The sequence below is a fragment of the Cornus florida genome, unplaced genomic scaffold, assembly GCF_030987335.1.
Source record: "Cornus florida cultivar Cherokee Brave unplaced genomic scaffold, ASM3098733v1 CherokeeBrave_3.0.0_Hap2_Chr02, whole genome shotgun sequence".
In the NCBI taxonomy this organism is placed as follows: domain Eukaryota; kingdom Viridiplantae; phylum Streptophyta; class Magnoliopsida; order Cornales; family Cornaceae; genus Cornus; species Cornus florida.
The window spans coordinates 46,202,581-46,224,149 of record NW_026775572.1 but is presented as its reverse complement, the minus strand read 5'-3'; the positions used below and the strand labels follow the sequence as shown (position 1 = coordinate 46,224,149).

Here is a 21,569-nt window from a genome sequence, read left to right as displayed (position 1 = left end):
CGCTATGAAGCTTTTGGGATATTAACTTTGAGACCATATGTTTGTTTTATTTTAATGAGACATTATAATGTGTTATCTATTTTGGAATGCTTGATATAGGTTATTTTATTTTTTTTCACTGCTGGTGTCTCTGTTCTGTGGTGGAAGCATTTTGTGAGTTCCATTCTGGTGGTTATGTAGTTGTACGTGTTCCTTCTATTGCTGTGTTGTTTGACGGGAAAAAGGATGAGATTCTTGTAGTTCCAAGTTTCCAATGTGTTTTTTCTTTAGGAAGTTTGTTTGAATGTGTTGTTTGATGGGAAAAGGGATGAGATTCTTGTAGTTCAAAGTTTGTAATGTGTTCATTCTTTAGGAAGTTTGTCTGAGCTTTGTATGAGTGCGCTGATGATGTTTGATTTGATATACAAAATAAGAGAACATTATAGTACAAAAGGAAGTCCGGCCTGTGAATGTTCACCCCCTTACCCCACCCCTTTCATAATCATGTTCTCTATCATCTCCTCTCGTGAAACAATTTCCTTCTTCTTCTTCTCCTCCTTTAAATAGCATCTTACAGTAGTTGTATAGGTCCATAAAAACATTAAGTGAATCCCGAGATTGTTCACCGTTTTGGTGGTGATGTGCTGAATTAGTTATGGCTACACTACGCAATGAAAATCATTTTGTGACCTGCAAACATGTTCTTAGCCACTTTAAGTAGTCAGATTTTGATAATTGATTGAGTTTTTGAATCTGACTGAATTGGGATGAGTTTGGAATGTTTAAATTATAGAATCATAATACTAGCTTACCCAAAAAAACTTTATTTGTATTAGCAAGAATTTCTTTCCCCCCTGACTAATTAGCAAGAAACATTTTGTACACACTAAATTGTTAATTTCTTTTGTTGTGCTTAAATTAGTTTCGAAAAGTTAATTTTGTTTTCACCCATTATTTTTATTTTTTACTTTTGTTTTTACCCATGGCATTGAACTATAAAAAAGAAACAAGATTTTGGAAATGGATAATGTATGAAGTGGTTATGAAAGGGCAGTACAGTAATTTGGTCACTATCCTTTCTTTTCTTTTCTCTTATCTATCTTATCCACACAAGAATAACTATCATTTCTTTTCTTTTCTCCCCTATCTATCTAAACAAGAATAGAAATTATTATTATCATTTCTTTTCTTTTCTCCCCTATCTATCCAAACACGAATAGAAATTATTATTATCATTTCTTTTCTTTTCTTTTCTCTCCTAACTAACACTATCATTTTTTTTCTTTTCTCCCCTATTTATCCAAACACAACCTAATAGATCGCCAAGGTATGTTATCTCAACCTAACTTCCCCCCACCTCACCCAATCGCTACCACCTTTCAATCTCTTACCACCATCAACAACGAACCAATTTCTTATCCAAAACCCTAAAATCAAACCAACACCACCTACTCAGACCCCCCATTTGGCGTTGTGGTGATGGTGGACAATATGGTCCAATAACGGTGGCAGTGATAGTGAACAAGGTGGTATAATGCGGTAAGGAATTGAGGGTCTTGCTGGAGATATCGAGGTGAGAGAGGAAGGACAAGGACTCCACAAGCGATTGAAACCCAGACATATACCTAATTGGTGACCAACTGGTCTGAAAAATTGGTAGAAGAACATCGAATAGTGGAGATTCGACATATACCTCTGGTGTGTTTTAGGAGGTTGAGTTTGTCATCTTCTGTTCATCGGTTAAGGCTTTGAAAAAAGAAGCATTGGCCGATTTGTTCTTGGACTTGGATGTTTCGTTGTTGGAGTTAGAGTTTGATGAGTTTTGGTTTTAATTCTGTTGCGGTGGAATTTTACCTCTTTTTTGTGAAGCCTTTGTCTCTGTCGCTAGATGATGATTCCTAACCCCACGATAAATCCCAATGCTGCACTTAGGTAAACCTCTGTCTCTAAGATTGAATGCCCATCTCCGAATATTGGGGGTGAATCTCCAGCAATATTATTGTAACTCATGTTCAAAGGGAAGCCACATAGTCCTGGATTCCCTAGAAATAAAGTTTCTGAGAATGTTTGAAACTGGGAACCTGTCGGAATTCTTCCAAACAAAAGATTGTATGACACATTCAAGAATGAAATAAATGTAAGACTTGTAAGTTGTGTCGGGATCATCCTTGTCGGCATGTTCTGTGAAAGGTCTAATGACTCGAGCTTCTTCAAGTTTCCTAATGATGTTGGAATTGAGCCCTTGAGAGTGCTGTGTGATAAGTTGAGAAGAATAAGTGATGTGAGATTTCCAACAGTATCTGGTATTTCCCCTGTAAATACATTGCTTGAAAAATCAATGTATGTAAAGATAGTTAAAACTTTCACCCACTCTTCCTCTTTTCCTTCGTAGGTGACCTTCACTCAATGTGAATAATACCTAAAAACATCTTCAAAAGAATCTTTTAACAGATAACCCAAATTAATCAACTTTGGTTGTGCATTATAGTTATCAATCATCATTGCCTTCAAATTTGAGAAATAACTTGATGGTAGATTGCCGCCAAAGTTGTTGAAAGTTAGGTCAATGATATAAAGATTCCACCAGCTTACATTAATTTTCCCTTGGTAGTTAATGTCTCCATGAAACCTATTAGAGTGCAAAACTAAAACATGTAGACTATATATGTTTTCCAAAAAGCACAGAAACTTATCAGCTATCATATTCTTACCAAGGTTTAAAACTTCCATCCTTCTGCAGTTTGATAATGATTTCGGAACCCGCCTTTCCAAAAGTTGTGATGTTATTACTTATTTGTATATGTATATATATGAATTAAATGGGAAAAAAAAAAAAAAAGGTGGTGGGACCCACCAATTTTTGGTTTTGTGGCCAAGAGGCCAACTTTGGCCTCTTTTTTTGTCTTCCTCACTCTCTTTCGACACCAGATCATTTTCCCCTCTATTTTTTATTTTTTCTTTTTCTTTTTTCTCAAGCTTTCAAGTTTGATTAATCTTTAACCACTAGGAGTTTTTGGGTGCCGTTTGCGGCAAAACGGAGAGCACGGCGAGATCTACTTGTGAATACAAACAATTTCAGCTTTTGGCCTCCCTTGGGATTTCGAAATGAGACCCATTTTAAGGGTTTTTCTACAAATTTGAGGTAGAGGTGTTCTAATCCATGACTTCTTGGATTTTTGTGAATTTTCCTCTTCATAAGCATACTTAATTTTAATTATTTTGTCCATTGCTATTGTGGTTGTATGTACTCAAAATGACAAATGTGTTTTACATGCTAATTGGGTTATATACATGGCTATTTACATTATTGTGAAGAAGCATGCTTAATTTTGATATATTGTGTGACATGTGAATTCTCAATTGCTATGGAAATTGATGTTGTGGTTGTGAAATAATTGTTTGGAATTTCCTATCAAGAAAATAATAATAATAATAATAATAATAATAATAATAATAATAAAATAATGATGATGTAGAAGAGCATGTATAATTTTATTGTTGAATTGTGCTTAGAAGCATGAAGTATTAATGCATCCATTGGGAATAAAAGAGAAAGGGAAAAGTGTTTGTAGAAAACAAATGAAAATTGTTTTTGGGGAAAAAATTTTGAAATGTGTTTGCAAAAAAAAAAAAAAAAAAAAAAAAAAAAACCGGACGCCTAGGAGACGCCTAGTGGTCCATGGTGGTAGTGTAGTCTAGAAGGGAGTGTGGTTGGAGGTGCCTTGTGGTCTTGGATAGTTAGCCAATCCTCCTTTCGTGACGCCTTGGATGTGCTTTGGGTCGGATTACGCTAACGATTTGGAAGTTGAAACGAAGATGTTTCGGATAAGGGGAGTGACATGGGCATGGCATTGCACTTCATTGTCATACATGGTATACTTGTGACTTTGATGACAATTGTGGTTATTGTTGCCCAAGTAATGACCCTAGAGGGGGGTGAATAGGGTCATTGGCAAACTATGAAACTTTTTCGATTTAGCTTTTCTAATCTCATTTTATTTGTCTTATACTTTAGAGTCAAATATGTTTCATTGTGATTGAATGCTTTTCTAGTGAGTTGTAGTGTAGATACCACTTAATATTTGGAATGTAAAACAATGAGCTTGCTACAAATGAGTAGATTGCTTTTAGCAAATGACCAATTCATTTTGTACATTGAATCATGCTAATTAGTGATGCAACTAAGTGTTATCATCATTGATTCAAATAAATGAATTCCTTTAAGCTTCAATACATTCAATTCAACTAATCATTTAGAATTAGCATTTGCACAATATTGAAGTGATTAATATTCAAGGTGCAAATGTTATGAAAACATTCTCATAGAGTTTAAAACAAATTTATCAAACACTTGGTGTGCATATAAACTCTAAAGGTGAATGATGTGTTAAATATGCATTTTGTCAAACATTTGGTATGCAACATCATTTTAGCTATATATGAATCAAATATAGAACATATAGTCTAAACTAAAATCAATCACTCATTAAACTTAATCCAAGCATTCATCCAATCGTCCTCACACAATCAATTAAGCTTCACATACTAGTTAATTGATTTATATAACTATTCTACTCAAAATAAACTAAACATTTGATATATGAAGATTGAGTAAATAAATATGCAATCAAATATAAAGAGAATAGAGATTAGAAAGTAGAGAAAATGCAAACCAAGGGACACGCGATGTACATGGTTCGGCACAATCTTGGCCTACGTCCATGCCTTAAGAAAACCTCTCAAGGATTCCACTATGGCTCTTCCTTGCGGGTGGAGAGCAAACCTTTACATGTTCTTGCTTGCGGGTGAAGAACCGACCTTGTAATGAAGCCATCTCGCTTCTCCTTCTTTTGACGGCTAAGAAGGAACCATTGCTCACTTTTGTGGGTGGAGAGCTCTACCAAATCCTCTCATTAGAGAGACACCTTCTTTCTTTTATGGATTGAGAAAGAGAATCCTTACAATAGCTTAAACAAGTTTTCCCTTGCTAAGAGCACCTTTTGGTCTTCTTCTCTCAAGAATGGATATATAATGAAACTTACAATGAATGTCTGTCACATAGACAAATATATAAATTACAGCTCTCATACTTAGAGTTACAAATGAAATAATCAAATAGAAGCTCAACTCTAAGTTTGCAAGATGAATCACATTAATGATATGTAATGTATTTCAATGGTGATTCCTTGTGTGGACTACTAGAGCAAAAGCTCCACAAGAAGAGGGAGGAACTAGAGCGAAAGCTCTGTAGAAGTTCCTTTTAAGAGCCTCAACTTGAAACCAGAAAACCCAACTCTATTTATAGAGTTTCTGGTGCATCTGATATACAATAGAGCTGTTGGGCACACAGTTCTAGGTGAAATAGCCGTTTGAATTTGAATTTGAGCTGGTTCGGTCGACCGAAATGAAACATCATTATGTTTCAGTCGTCCAAAATAGTTTAAGGTTGGCCATCATACTTGTTTCGGTAGACCAAAGAATTCTTTCTTCAGTTTTGGTCGACCGAAACTTCTTCCTCCATTGTTCTAAACCATTCTGTGAGAATCGGACGAGCCAATGCATTTGACTTTTGAGTTTCGGTCGTCTGAAACTTCTAGAGTAGATTTTCATTTTCTTGGTTCGGTAGACCGAACTGAGTTGGTCCTCTATTTCGGTAAGCCGAAATGAACCTGCTGCCTCATGAATTGTTCTAAGTTAACAGGTGAGACAGTCTGTGTACAGGACATCTGCACATACTTTATTTCCATTGAAAACATTTAACTAAATGTCCATTTACTTTAAGTTTACAATGTAAATAAGGAAGTACCCCCATTTAGATTCAATAAAAATACTAGAAAATTGAAATCCAACTAAATCAAAATGTAGAAATTTAGTTTTAGTACAAATTTGAATTTCTGACAGTTTTGGTAAAAATGAATCCGCATGTAGACCAATGTAGACTTGGTCAAAAATTCTGATAAAATCAGTTTAGGCTAGTTGAAGTATAAAGAGTTATAACCGGGAAAAATTATTTTGAAATAATTATTATTTCAAAAATTCATTTTTTACACTTAGCCAAAAACACAGTTTTTCATGACACACATTCTGGGGTTCTAATGTCCGTTACCAAATCATGGTAATGAAGGCTTCTCATGCCTTAATTGTTGACCAATATGAACTATATAATTAATGTGTATGGTCTTAATATTTGTAGCACAAGTGATGAGTTCTTTCAAAGCTTATGCAAGCTTGAACTAACTCACTCTTTAGCAAAGACTTCATGTGTAATTATATATGAATAAAGTGCATAGTCTATTGCTAATATATATAGGAGCATATGAATGATGATATGATATGCATGGTCCTATAGAGATGAGCTTTCAAATAAAGTTACTTCAAAAATAACTTTACAATTTAAGCTAGCACTCACCAAGCTATCTACCTCTTTCTTCAGGCTTTGTTCATGATCTTTTAGGCTTTGAGGTATTTTTGTTTTCTTCCTTTCTTTAAGTGGCTTTCTTGATCATTGATGTCCAAGCTATCTTTGGATGGACTTTGCATTTGGTTCCTTACAACTTCATGTCTTCTTTGTCTCATTTGTTATCCATAGATGTGATCTTGAGTAATGAAATTCTTGGAATGGTCTTTATGATCTTCATTGAGGTTTTTCTTTGAATGCGAATCATCTACAACACTTAATGTGAACATTAGTTCTTAAACACCATTAATGGTTTGTTATCATCAAAACCTCTAGATTGTCCTTGGATGGAATCCTTAAGGTCAACAATTATATTTGACGTTGTGATTATGGATTGTATCCCTGGTATAGTATGATCCCGTTATCTTGATCTCTATTCTATACATAGATTCACGGGGTCATAAGAAGTGTGTCTTAGAAACCTACTGAACTTATGGTCACCTCATTATTTTAACATTTTTCAGGTTTGGGAAAGGAAATGGTGGACGACGTTCTTTTATAGATTTTGATGGATTAGTGGACTGTTTGACCTATTTTGTAGCCATGATCTCATATTATTATTATTATTATTATTATTATTATTATTATTTATAAACCCTGGGATGACACGTATATTATGTATTGCCATAGGAAAGAATAGTAACGTCTTTTGTTGACCTCAAGTTTGGGCAAGGACCCGGTTAGCGATTCAGACCCTCGGGTTCGAGTCGTTACAAAATAGTATCAGAACAATGGTTCGAATACCATTAAGACGACGGGTAAAGGCCTACCTAGGGTTACATAGGAAGTTGAATTGTATGTTTATGTGCTTATGTGTTAAGGTGTTTAACTGTTTAAGAAGCATGCTTCCTTGTTTCCTAATTTAATGTTTAATGTTTGACAGATATGCCTATTTGCTAAGTGCTTATGTGTTTAAATGCCAGTATATATAAATGAAGTGTACATGTTATTTGAAAGCATGTTAATTGTGATAAGATGACAAGTATGAGGAATGTGGTGACAGCAAGTGGTAGGCACAGTGTGTGCAGTTTCATTTTAGTGATAATATGGCAAATGGTGAGCACGGTATGTGCAAACATGTTGCATATGGTATTGTGAATTACAGTCATTTTGTGTATATATATATAACTTAATGTAATTATGTGTATATGCGGTTAAACATTGGCATGGTTATTAGAACGGCAGAGTACTGGATGAAACAAAGATGGTTGTATAAGTTTTGACCTGAGAGGTGAGGAGCTCGATTGCTCCAGGATTTTTGGGTGCCGGTTCTTATCGAACGAATGGCATGGGCTTCTAGCTCGTGGATTTAGTTATTTGGTGTGTAGTCATTTGATCTTCTTGTGAATTTTGTGCTGTACTTAGAGCATGACTTTAGAACAGGTTTATATTTTATGGCATAGTGTTCGTAGAGTGTGAGTTTCATGCATCGGTGGATGGGTTCCTATGATCGTGGAGGACGGGTGTGTGAGTAAAGGTTTCGAGGGAGAAAGGTATGACCATAGGAGGTTAGGGTTTGTGACTTAGGTCACGGTTTGGTGCGGAGGTTTTTTTTTAACCGGTCGTGGTAGGTGTGACAGAAGTTGTTTGAGTTACGAATGTAATCTATGGGATACAGATGTGTATCTTCTGGTATGGTCTGAGGAGGCGTATTAGTTCTGATTGTTGTGGGTATTTGTTGGATTTTGTATGTCTGCGGTGATATAGGACCGGTTGCAGGGTGTGGAGTATTTTGTGTCTTGTAAGAGTCTGTTTTGGAGACTGGGTTGTCAAGGAGTGATTCTCATTTTGGATAGTTGTAGGAGCATGTTACGGGTAATGAATTCTTTAATTATATGGTTCAGTGGATGAGTAAGGTTATAGGTTGTCACGATTGTCGAGAGAGTCTCGAGGTAGTGTATAGTGGTTAGTTTTAGTTGTGTAGAGCAAGATTACCCTATAAGGCAGGTTGTATGAGGTCATTGAAGTGCTCGGTCGTTTATGGATGAAGTGATTGATGGTAGGTACGGTGTTACCAAATAGATTGTGTTCTAGGATTTTAAAACTGTGGACTGGAGTTGGATTTTATGTTATATCTGAGGTATTAGGAGATTGTGATTGGTGTTTGAGGATTCAAAAAGGTAGATTGATGATTAGAATGATTGGGACGAGGTTGATTTTGTGGGTTCAGTTGTTAGCCCCATTTGACCTTTGTTGGGGCCAAGGGTGTTCTGAGGAACGGCGAAAAGGGGAGGTAATGGTGTTGAACCTAGGGTATTAAGTTTTCTAGTTTAGGCATGTAGATCGCCTTAGAAAGAGTGGTTTAAGTAGTTGGTTAAGTATTAATGATTGATTGCATAGTTGGTGGTTTTGAGAAGACTGTTGGGTGTTGAGCATTCTGAGATTGTGCCCATTTTATTTGAGGATTTTTCAGCATAGCATTGCCGTATGGAGGTTCTTTCCTAGTGGTAAATAGTGGTTATTGTTGGGGGAGTATCGAGAGGAATGGTTATTTCTTGTTTTGATGGTGTTACCTTAAGGATGTTTGAAGAAGGATTGCTTAGTTATGACTTGATAGTCTGGTAGGGTGATAGGTTTGAACCGTTGTTTCAAATGAGTGGCAGTAGAGGCGTTATGGTGTGATATTTAGCATTGATGAGCATAATGGTTTCAGGTATGATGTGAGAATAGATTTGAATTGTGAGTGTTGTTGTATGTTGTCAGGCAGGTGATGGGATTGTACACAAGTTGAGGCGATTGTGGACGGCTTAGTTTTTAGAACCAGCGAGAACGGTGTTGCCGGATAGGTACCTTTTTCTTTTGAGGAGTTAGTGGATTGTTGTGACTGAGGTTACGGGTCTTGTGAGCAAGGAGTTTGAGGGAGTGTGGCCCAGAAAGGTAGAGAGGGAATGGATGGTAAAGTGTCATTTTATGACGTAGAGGTTGTCGGTTGGGAGTGATTGATTCTGGGTAGAACGGGATGTAGTGTCCGAAGGGCTGTGATTGTTTCTAGTGTTAGTGTGCCATGAACGTCGGTGTTCTTACCTGATTGGTTTTTATTAGCAGGGGTATCACGGTGTATTGTATGTGAGGTTTCTATGTTGATAGAGCGTGACGGTCCGTTAGTGGTGAGGTTGCCTGGAATCGAGGTCGTAGTCCTATGTGTGTTTCCAGCTGGTTCTTCTCCTTGTGTGTAGGGAGTTCATTTCGTCTCAGGTAAGATTGGATGTCTATGGTTGGACGATTGGTGAGTAGCATGTGATAGGGTGTCATGTGGATTCAGGTACGAGTAGTCAGTCTCTTGTGAGAATGGGGTCGTTACCCTTTTCCATTTGCTCTAGTCCTGGCAAGGACGTCGTTTGTCATGAGTCTTGTTCTCCATTTACAAGTTGTGTGCGTCTGTGGGTGAACGGACCTGTGTGTGTTTGTTATGTTGTTAGAGTTCATCAATAAAGGTTTGGTTAGTTTGCTTGACTCACTCCCACGGAGGGAGATAAAGTTGTTGGTTTTTAGTAGCGTTTGTTTTGTGAGTGGTCTTAATCGGTGGAATATGAGGCACGAGTTGCCGAACGAATTGTGTTTCCGGTGTTTGGTACTAGCAGAGATGGCTAGGGAATGTGTATGGAATAGTAGTTTGAGGACGATTAGGTGATGTGATGTGAGTCATGTACTAGGAAGTTTTTATAGGCGTTTGATTCGAGCAATGCCTTGAGGACAAATGTCAATGTTGTCTTATAATTTTGTGATTAGAGAAAGTGAATGTGTGATTCTATTGAGGAATAATAGGAATGATCGACTTTGGTTTTGAGATTTTAGGTATGAAATAGTTATATTGTGTGTTTTGACGAGATAAGAATTGAATCGAGTAATGCTATGGAGTTGTCTACTTGGTATGGGTGTTAAAAGGAGATTAGAGATATTTTATGTTAGTTGTTTACTGTGGTATTTGGTGCCATATTGCTTTTAGTTTTTTTATGGTTGTTTGATTAAAGTATGATTGGGATTTTTAGAGCAGGTATATAATTGTATAGTTGTTAAGGTTGCGTAGGATGATGGATTAATAATGAGTGGATCTCATGGTTGTTAAGTGGACTGTGTAAGAGTGTGTTTGAGGTTGGACCTAAGGACAGGAACGACGTCTGTGTTGAGACCGGATTAATGACGAGAATTGTAATACCCCTATTTCTCAAAAGGATATTATTGAAATTTAATTATTGTTCTATGTGCATTTTAATTGATTATTTGTTTTATGCACATTTTATTTGATTATTTGGTTTATGTGCATTTAAATGTTTAATATCTGGCTATACATTTAATTGTAAATGTTTATTTAGTTTAAATTTATTGTTTAATTTAATTGGTGTTTAAGTGACGTGTTTTATTTAATGGCTTGTGTGACTTAGTTAGTTTATATTTTATAGGTGTCATATATAGTTTAGGGTTTTATTTTATGTAATTAGTTTAGCCGTCTTATAATTAGGTTGGGAATTAAAATTAGGTTTTAAATAAATGCCTATATATATTGAATGGTATACGTCGGCTAGGGTTGGAAAATAAACCCTATTTATGTAAGGGTTCTTGGGAAAGAACAGAGAGAGGCTTGAGTGAAACATATAAAGGCTCAAGGAATTATTGAAGGGAGTTACTCGTGGGTTGAACTAAGAAGTAACAGAGGAATAAAACAGTGATCAGAGGAGGAGAATTACTTGGGGTTGCCGGAACTTAGAGACGATGTTGAAAGGTTTCAAACCGAAACCTAAAGGCAAGTTCTATTTCTATCTCCTTCCCTTAAACCTGTGTTTTGTGCATGCCTAGAGAAACTCCAGGAACTTTAAGTTATTAAAAATCAACCATATATGCATGCTAAAACTTGAATTACAATATGTTAATTGTATGTGTATATGTTTGAATTTTATTTAAAGTTTATCACATAAGTTGTGATTTTAACTTGTTTAAATTATGCATAAGAGGTGTACATAATGTTTAGGGTTGTTTTGGACTTAAAACAGTAGTCTTAGGACCTTAACGGAGGAAGACGTAGTCGCCGGAACCATGGAAGACGAACTATCACAGTTCAGTCGACCGGTTTAGTGCACACGTCGACCGGTTTGCATGAACCGGTCGACACCTTGGTAATTCGGTCGACCGGTTGACACCTTGGGGGAAAACCTCAACTGGTTACTAAACCAGTCGGCATCTATGATGAATCAGTTGACATCTTTTAGATTCAGTAGATTTTTGCAAACCACATTACAAGAAAAAAGGACTTTTACGAATGTCTGGACCTCCCGTAAATAAAACTGTCACGAGATTTCTAGCCTCTCTTTAATAATTAATTTACGACACTACTAGCCACTCGTTAAAGGTCTTTTACAAGTGTCTGGACCTCTGTGGAACTTTTTCACGGGACTTCGGAGCGCCTCGTCTATTATGGTCCTATAAATACTCTTCACTTGTTACGGGAAATAATAACACTCGTAAAAGATTAAAGCACGATGATTCTAACATCTCATAAATAAAACTCTCACGAGATTTCTAACCTTTTGTTAATAATTAATTTACGAGATTATTGGCCTCTCGTTAATACTTAATTAACGAGTTGTTTATCCCCTCATTAATAATTAATGCACGACATATTTGGCCTCTCGTCAATACATCTATATATTTTATTTACTAGATCTAAAGCCTCCCGTAGATAGCTATATATATATATATATATATATATATATATATATTGATATAATAATTACACCTTGCTATCCAATCATTCACATATATAATCTGGCCACAATTTCAACTAAACAATAATATAATACCAATATACAAAATAATTTATATTTAAATTCACCATTAAACGTACATATCAAAAGAGTAAGGCATTAATTTACAATTCAGCATTATTCAATATGCCAAAATTAAAAAAGAAAATCCAGTATTTCCCAAAAATAGATCAATATGTAAATCTTCACATTGTTCATTAATTCCTGGCACAAGCTGACTTCCAATTTTTCACACTTCTTTCACCTCGTTGTCCATGGTACAAGATCCAAGCTCGTACCTGCATCACACAAGTCTTAATTTTAGTATGATAATAATGTATATGAAGTTATGAACTGCTAATAAAGAATATATACGAAGGCTTATAGTAGAATTAGAGGCAGGGTAGATGTGCAAAACGACTGTTGTTGTGTCCCCATTATATCCCAAGTACATATACACAATAAAATGGTAGTTTTCTATTTCATATTCTCTAAAATATTTACCAAGATATGGACATCAAAAATAGAGTCCCACACTTTGAGAAGCCAACAATCAAAACCCCAAAAAGAAACATGTAATCCACATGCCCATGCTTTGCCAGGGACTCAACTCTGTCATGTAATCCTCCAATTCCAAATAGAACAAAAAGGTCAAAAAAAGGGCAAAAACCCCGTAAGTGCAAGTTCTGTGTCTTAACAACTTCATTACCAGGAATGCCAACTGCCAATAAAGGTTTAGACATAAAATGTAAAAAACATAACTACTATACTCTTCTCTCAGGCACATTGATATAAAACATCAAAGAAAAAATAACAAGTTCAACATGGAACCTAAAGATGCTAGACACAAATATAGTTAATAGTTGTAAAACAACCACAAAGCTAAAATAATGCTACTAATTAGTTCTAGAGAACATATTGGAGAACTTATTGGCTTCAATATAATAATGTTTTCTTTAATAAATTATTAATATTAAACTTAAATATGAATAATAAATATACGAAGCATGGGTATGGAAAGTAGACAAGGATGACAATATTAGCATTTTTGTGATGAGGAAAAATTTAAGATAAGGAAAATTTCCTCGACATTACCAACAACTTTCCACTATTATGCCTTTCTGGCTTAGTCATAGGTTAGTGATTCAAATGTATGTTCTTCTTTTGCAGCTTTGATCCAAGTTCACAAATGCAGTCATAGTTCACGGTTAGTAAATTAAGTTTTGCATTTGGAAAGATAGCTGGGGAGAGCAATTTGAGTGGAGATACGAACACAGAGCAGGCTGCAACATCAATAAGCCATTCGCAGAAAACAGCTGGAGAATTGTTACAGCCAGGATAATTCGAATAATACCCAAAAGAAAAATGAAGTCAATGAAATTGTTCCATATTTCAAACTGTTTTCCTTTGCTAACTCCACTCATCATGTACTAATGTTTGTGGGCACAATCGCAGCTATAGGGAATGGAATCTGCATGCCCCTTATGACCGTGCTAATTGGAAAACAGAAAAAGAGAGCAATTCAGGATGGAAAGATTTAAGAGTTGTATGTAGCAGTAGTTATACACCTTGAGGAGCTAAATATTTGGAATTATTTACTTGTACGTCATTTTGGAACAAAGGCAAGGATGATGTTATTGACCGTTAACAAATCTAACCAATTCAACAATAGAAACTGAATAGTTATAAACCATGTTTTTTTTTTTTTTTTTTTATTAATTCCTTTATTTTAGATTCAGCAGAAGAAATGTCATCTAACATGATTGCCGTAGGTGGTAAGTTAATTTTTATTTTTAATTTCCCTTTACAAGATTTTATATAAAAGTGTTCTAGTAATTTTAAATGTTTGTTTGTCTTCAATTTGTAGTAAAAGTTAGAAGAACAATGCATGATGTTCAACCATCGCATTACATATTCAAGATAGAATCTCTCTCTACTTCTCGAAACAAAAACTGAAAAATTTGAATGAAAAGTTTTGAAGCTGGTTACCACATCTACTAATCTTATCTAAAAAAAATGCTCTCTCTCTCTCTACACACACACACAAAATACATCTATCCTAAATTCCAAACATGCATGCACTCCACCGTTAGTATGTAATAATATAATGACTGAAGAACTACTATTACACTACAAGAAAGTTGATTTTTTACGACTTGTAATTAACGACATACAAGAAAAACAAGTCTTGTTAAGTACTTATTTAAGACTTATGTTTAAAGTAGGTTGTTAAATATGGTTTGTGAACGGTAGAAGAGAAATATGCATTTTATATCTCTGTTTAGTTATTTTTCTCAACTGAGTATTACTTAACTTTTATGTCAATGACTTCTTATAGATTGGTTTTTCATGTCATTTTTTCAAAACTAGACATCCTATTATCTCTAGTATATTTTATAAACAAAGTTTTTTTTTTTTTTTTTGTTAAAAATTTTATAAACAAAGTTGACCAACAAGAATACCGCGAAGATTATTCAAGTCAAAGTCATTAAAATCGATCACCCAGATTCATCAAAAGTCCTTAAAAATTAATCCAAGTCAATACTTTCCAAATCCTAGGATCAAGTAAATGATTCCTTGACTAATATTGCATTAAAGAACCAGTAACAAAACTGTTTTATGTTGAAAATTTTAATATTATTTCATAATGATTTAGTCAACGGAAGACAAGGAAATTCCAATTCATGGAGACCAAATTTGGGTAAAAGTTGATGTCGTTAGAACTTAAAAATATTCCAAACACTTTTTTCATTGTAAAGAAAGGATTAAACTAGAGGATAAGTCTCTTCCAATTAGAAGTGACTGAATATGAAAATATATATAAATTAGTTAAAGTTATTTGATATATTTTCTTTTTCGATTTTTTAGTTAAATTTCAAAGCTTCTAGTAATCAAATTTAAGTTCTAGAATATTAGTTAGGGTGAATTTTTAAGGTAATTACATGGTTAGAGTTTTCTACTTACCAGAAAAAGAAAAGAAAAAAAAAGACTTCCGAGAGTTTTCTCTGATTCAATATATTATTAAGGAAAAATGTTTTATAATAATTGCAAAATGACAACAAAATCCTCTACACTAGACAACATAATTAATTTTCCTCCACCCAACACATTCCCAACATTTTTATCTTATATTTACTAAATTTAATTAGTCTCAGAGAAAACTTCATGAATCACAAATTTGAAACCATGTTAATGGAGTCACGATGCCATGCCTCAAATTTTCATTGACCCTCTTCTCAAGACAAGAAACCAGGCGTGACTTCACAATTTCCAATGCCTTTAAAAACACTGGCTCCAATTACAAAAAAACTTATAAACTAATGACATCTGACACCAGTACCCATACATATGTAACGATGATATATATAACTAGCAGGGTATCATGGGACATTCAAAGAGAATAATTAAAGCATAAACAATGAAAGAGTACATTGTATGATTAAGCTTCCAATGACCCAGTTCATGTGCAATAACAGTAACTACTTCCTCCTCATTTTTGCACTACATTAAATCACTTTGTCAACTGAAAGAAGAATAATTGAGAAAACAGAAGAGGAAAAAAGAAAAGACAAGACACTTCAAGAAATGTGGCTGCAAGGCCTAAAAAATCTGTATCTACATGACTTCACATATGAATTCGTTCTTTTTTTTTTTCTTTATTCTTTTTTTCTTTCCCTTTTTGGGTGGGGATTCTGCTTAACATTAAAACTTGCACACATACTCCCATTGTGGTGGTGGTGGGGCTGTTGGGGGGAGTGGAGGAATTACCACTTAAGGCACCAATTTGTAATATCCCAAACTATAGCATTGTGAAGTATAACACTATTTCAACCAATAAATGACAGCATCAGTGTATGCAATCTAATTTCCTATAAAAGAACATCCAACAACTCCCATGATGCCCAAAATTCATGCACTGCCCAAGAAATTTGACTGAAGATATAGATGCCTAATTTGTCGGGATCTTCAATATCAAATGATGAAGCTACTGCTACATAGCAAAGGAACATTACAAGAACTGTGCTCTCTAGTAAGAATACTTTAGTTTTTTGGGTTACATCACACTAGCTTAAGACAAGTGCAGGTTACCAAAAAACTCAAATTACTTCATTCCCTAAAAACTGTTTACAATATATAAATTTGAAAAGAGAAATCTTGTTGCAAAATTTAGCAAGCAAAGTTGAACAAAATTATTTGACTGAAATAATCATGTTGAGCACGTATTAAAATATAATCATTTTAAGATTTATATGGTCATCAGAACTAAACCTCATTAAACAAAATATTCCCAACAAAATCAACTACATGGAAACCACATATCCAAGCCATTTTGTCATGTTTAATTATACATGGAAGTTATTTTCTTACTAGCGAACAAGGTATACCGTATATACGAATTAAATTATGTTCAATAAGCACATGGCATTGCTAATGGAAGTAGAAAAATAGAAAAGAAGAAGAGGAACATATCTTTATAATACATTTAAAAAAAAAAAACTCAACCAGTCCTAATCCAAACAAAACAAAAATGGGGAATTAACCTAAAAATTTACAAGAAACTCTTGAACTCAAATGATGTTACTCCATGTTTAAAGACACCAAACTTGTCCCAGTCTTAAAAAGCTGTAGAACTTGTTTAGAAATGTGGCTCTTATATATTCCGGAAGCAAATCAAGAAGAAAAATCAGACATATATAATGGCCAAACAAGGGTTTCAATTTACATTTATTTATGGAAAAACTAACAGGTGAGGAATTGTGCATGTTCATTGCACTACAGGGCTGATACAAAAACTTAATATTGATGCTACAACAGGAGTGCCAGTTGAAGTAGTTGTGTCATTTTAATATACAAATCAACCACTACATAAATTCAAGACAAGATGCAAAAAATGGTTTTCTTTTTGTGTGTGTATGCGCGCGCGCGCGTGAGTGTGTAAGAGGGGGGGGGGGGCGGGGACATGGTTTTTCATTTTCCTTTTTTGGCTTAAACACACATCAAAATTAAATCAATGCATTGATGGTAAAGTAGGTGAAAAACATGCTTTACTTGTAGAATATGCACGAGTAGTTCAACAATTCAAGCTTAATGAACAAAGTATAGGGAAATGAGCATAATTTTTTTTCAAATACAATATGCATCCACACCTGCTGAATCAATGCGTCATAAAGGACAATGCGCTTGTTCTTGAAAAATCCATACATATAAGCCTGCACAAAAGTCAATTTTAGTTCAAAATAAAAGAAACAAAAACTCAAATTAAAGCAGTCTGCAGGTACTGAGAGACAACCAGGATATTCTGGTCTCAAATAACAACAAAAGAATTTAAAATGACCATTAATTTTGCAAATATTTACATCTTCAATATTTTTGGCTACCAGATTTCAAATTAATGCATGTCCCAATGGGAAAAGACAACCTTAATCAATCATTCTGAGCATCTCTTAGAATTATCATTATTCATTATATTTAGCTGAACCTTGGATAGAATGCCTTCTCCCATTGAACAAGTAGTAAAGAGATCTAATCCTCCCAAATTCTGGAAGGTGTGATTTCTTAGGGTAAAAGTCCATTTCATCTTTTCAATTGGCCAACTAAAAGCCACAACTCTTTGGATAGGATGCGGATTAGATAATAATTTCAATACGATAATGGCAATGTGCTTCCTGTGACTACTAATCTGAATCTGTTTAAATGGAGTAGCGAACTTTTTGGATAATACAAGGGATAGGAGAGAGTGTATGGGAGCGGAGCAATGTAAACACTTATCTAGGTGTGAAATATCAATTTTATGAAAATAATCTATTGAAATCAATTAAACTCATCTAGATAACAAAAACAACAACCAGAATATTAGTATACAATGTTGTAAACTTTTTCGCTCAGAATTAATGTTGTAGACTTCCTTTCCTAGTTTATGAACAGTTGACTCTGAATTAAGAAAATATATTAATAATGTTCACTACAAAAGGGCCAGTGCTTGGTGCGATTTAAAGGCCGGTGCTGTGAATGATCATGTGCAAAGCAGGCAACCCTTTTGTACAAACAATGCCAAAGGTTTGATCTGTACATTTGTACCAAATATACTCACAGCAAAGTTAACACTTCAAGATAAAAAGTCCTTTAAGAAACACAAGTCTTGAATTTTAAAAGTAAATCAATTGAGCCATTTAGTCTTATTACAAGCACCCATTAATACACACAATAACAATCCAATGTAATTATGTAAAAACTACAAATTTAATCAAAATATATACATAATCGAATTAATTAAAAAGTATTTATATGCCAACACAATTTTATACACAATAATAAACCAGAATTTTTTTTTTCTTGACAAGTACAAGAAAAATTAAATTAAAAAAAAATTGCATAAAATTATTAAGAAATATCATATATAAAAATAGGAAAGTAAGGAAAGAGATGGGTAACCCATTCTACACATATTGGGACACCTGTGGGGAGGGAGGGTTGAATGTAAACCACAGTCCCTCCAAACCTAACAACCAAACATTTGAGCCACTTCTGCATAGATTTTAACAAGTTTGTTTTTCACAAATTCCAACTTCTAACAACACATGCACATATTGAAAAGAGTTTAAAAGAATTTTATCATCACATTTCAATATTATGCATTACAGTTCATTTTTCAATTTCAAACTTAAAACTTATATACATGCATCACAATTTAAAGTTTAACTATCAGAATCTGAAACCACAAGGCAATACACATATATATAATCACAGTCCCAAATTAATCACAACAATTCTCAATAAACTCCAGTTCAGATTTTTGCCCATACTCCTTGCAATAGCACAACAACTGCCCCAACAAAACCAAAGCTAGCCCATACTCCTCTATCAACAAAATCAACAGGGACACAGCCCACAACTCCACAATAATGTCCATCCTCCATTCCATATCACAGTTCATACAACAACTAAGTCCCAAAATCAAGTCCTAATTTCATTTCATTTCATTATGCTCTACTTTTTATTTTCCATTTTTGATTAAATAAGAGGCAGAGATATATACATAAAATGAGAAAAATAATAATAATAAATAAAATAAAATAAATAAATAAAATAAAATAAAATGAAAATTTAAAAATTGAAAACAAATTGGGTACATACACGAGATCACAACAGTGAGAGAAGAGGAACGAAGAGAGAGATTGAGATGGACTGTAAGAAATTCTGGCCAACCGCAGCCGTAAAAGATGAATATGGGCTGCCGGAATTTGCAGGGAAGCTCGCCGGGCAGGAGAAACCCACATACCCAATAAATCTTAGCTAACCACAAAACTCTCCAAATCAAACAATAAACACTCAAAATAAAGCAATTCGCATCAGAAAATTATAAACATGTCCTAAATTAATTAACTGGCAACTGATCAACAATTGAGAGTAGACAAAAAACAATAGTACTTACCCGAAAGTGAACGGTTATCTCCCCCGAGAGGTCGACGGCGGCGAGAAACGACCGGATACTGCTACAGGAAGGAAGGATGGGATTAGGGCAACGAAATCCTCTTTCGCACCTTTGATCTGAAATTGCCTAGAGTTAGGGCAATGAAATCCTCTTTCGCACCTTTAATCTGAAATGAAATAATCAACCAAAGTTTAAGGAATATGGCTTTGATTTGTTTGATGAATGAACCCTCAAAGATTAAGAACTAGGGCTTTGATTTGTTTGATGAATGCACCCTCAAAGATTAAGAACTAGGGCAATGAAATTAGGGCTTTGGTGGAGACAAAAGAAATCAGTAAAAATTGAGAAACCAAGTAGGTTGGAATGTTTGAGCGAAGCCAATTTCACAAATTTGAGCGGTGGTTTCCTGGGCATGAGAGAAAGAGGGGTTTTGTCCGGAAATGAGAAAGAGTGAATTTATTTTTAGTTATTTATTTATTATTTATATATATATATATATTAAGTGGCTCTAATTGAGTGTGAGTGGCGCGGGAGTGGGAAATTTTGGGAGATGGCAAGCAGGACATATTTTTGCTTATCACGGGACAAAAAGTGTGCCTTAAAAGTTCTATTATAGACAAAGAAATTTTTCTCCCGTTAAAGTTGGAAAATTCCCTTGTTAATATATGTAAACAATAAAGAGATCTTTAACCTCCTATAAAAACATTTTTTACGAGGATTCTAATTAACACCTGTGAAAGTGTGACCTAAAAGGTCACAATTACAAGTAGCATCTTATAAGCCTCGTAAAAAGTAGCTTCAACGAGGCAAAATAAGAGATCCTCGTAAATACTCTATCGTAAAAACCCACTTTTGTTATAGTGCCAGTTGACATCTAGGGATTTTACATCAACCGGTTTAGGCGAACCAGTCAACATCTAGAATTTTACATCAACCAGTTTAGGCGAACTAGTCAACACTTGGGATTTTACATCAACTAGTTCCTGGAATCGTCATATGGGTTGTCCAGTGTTGGATTTTGGCACGGGAGTTACTATCTAGGGATGGTTGAGCCTGGTTAAATAATTTTAATGAATTTCTGGGACCCGACAATTAACTGGAATGCATAATATAAAATAGTATGCTAGGTTTGGGATAAAATTAACATAATGGTTAATTTATAGATATTGTTTTAAACTATTTTAAATCAATCAACTGAATTGAAATAGTTTAATCTTGCTGTGAATGTTTTACAGTTTATTTGATATGCATGTTAATTTCTTATTCTGTAATTAAATGCGTACTACTTAGAGCTGTTTTATTGTTTAGATTAAATGCAATAATTGAATATATGATATTATTCATGATATTCTGGACTATTTGATGTACCGTTTTATATTTGTACGTCATGAATTAGATTAATATGCTCAGTTTATATTTCTGATTAGCATTATGTCATGTCTCGGACTCGAGGAGTTTCACACTTACTTTGGGTTATAATTGCTGAAATATTAAACTTTAATCTGCAATTACATGGATTACGGTTTTGGAATTTGATTGCTGAAATATTAAACTTGATTCTATAATTACTTAAATTATTGATTTGGACTTTAATTGCTGGACTATTAAAATATGTCTGTCAATTACATGGATATTGTGCTGGATTTTAATTGATGAACCATTAAATACTGACGTTATCAATTATATGGATAGTGGGGATGTATTTGAGGTTCAATTGAGTGTGTATCATTTATGGATCATTTGCATTACATGCACCGGTATGGAACGGTGGCATATTGGAGATGGATTAGATCAAAAAGCTAAGTCCTACTTCTTCATGCATACGGAATGAATTAACTAAAACAGTTAAATCCTACATGGATGCATGTCCTGTCAACTAAAACAGTTGAACGACATAACCGATGGTTGTTTTACTTTTCTGTATTAGGAAGGAAATGGATTATGAATATAAAATCCTATTTAT

General features: G+C 34.4%; 1 protein-coding gene and 1 long non-coding RNA gene across 4 annotated transcripts; both read right to left on the bottom strand.

The window, feature by feature from the left end:
• Positions 1–1,863: 1,863 nt before the first annotated feature.
• On the bottom strand, positions 1,864–4,813 carry LOC132296187 (putative receptor like protein 25). The gene is made up of 2 exons (XM_059794408.1): positions 4,763–4,813; positions 1,864–2,376 (listed from the first exon to the last, which is right to left on the bottom strand). Exons 1-2 carry the CDS (start codon positions 4,811–4,813, stop codon positions 1,864–1,866), a joined length of 564 nt encoding a protein of 187 aa, XP_059650391.1.
• Positions 4,814–12,225: 7,412 nt separating this feature from the next.
• On the bottom strand, positions 12,226–20,096 carry LOC132294877 (uncharacterized). 3 transcript variants are annotated; one of them, XR_009478227.1, is made up of 4 exons: positions 19,607–20,096; positions 19,309–19,462; positions 17,322–17,384; positions 12,226–12,473 (listed from the first exon to the last, which is right to left on the bottom strand). It is a non-coding gene; the product is annotated as an uncharacterized LOC132294877 (long non-coding RNA). The 3 variants fall into 3 exon arrangements; XR_009478225.1 differs by having other exon boundaries at positions 19,309–19,467; positions 19,607–20,095; XR_009478226.1 differs by lacking the exon at positions 19,309–19,462 and having other exon boundaries at positions 19,607–20,084.
• Positions 20,097–21,569: the final 1,473 nt, after the last annotated feature.

Coding starts and splice junctions, on each gene's coding strand:
- LOC132296187 (XM_059794408.1), bottom strand. CDS start 4,813: ATGGCTTCATTACAAGGTCGGTTCTTCACCCGCAAGCAAGAACATGTA. Junction 2,377..4,762: donor GCAAGCAAGAACATGTAAAG/GTTTGCTCTCCA, acceptor CATTGAGTGAAG/GTCACCTACGAAGGAAAAGA.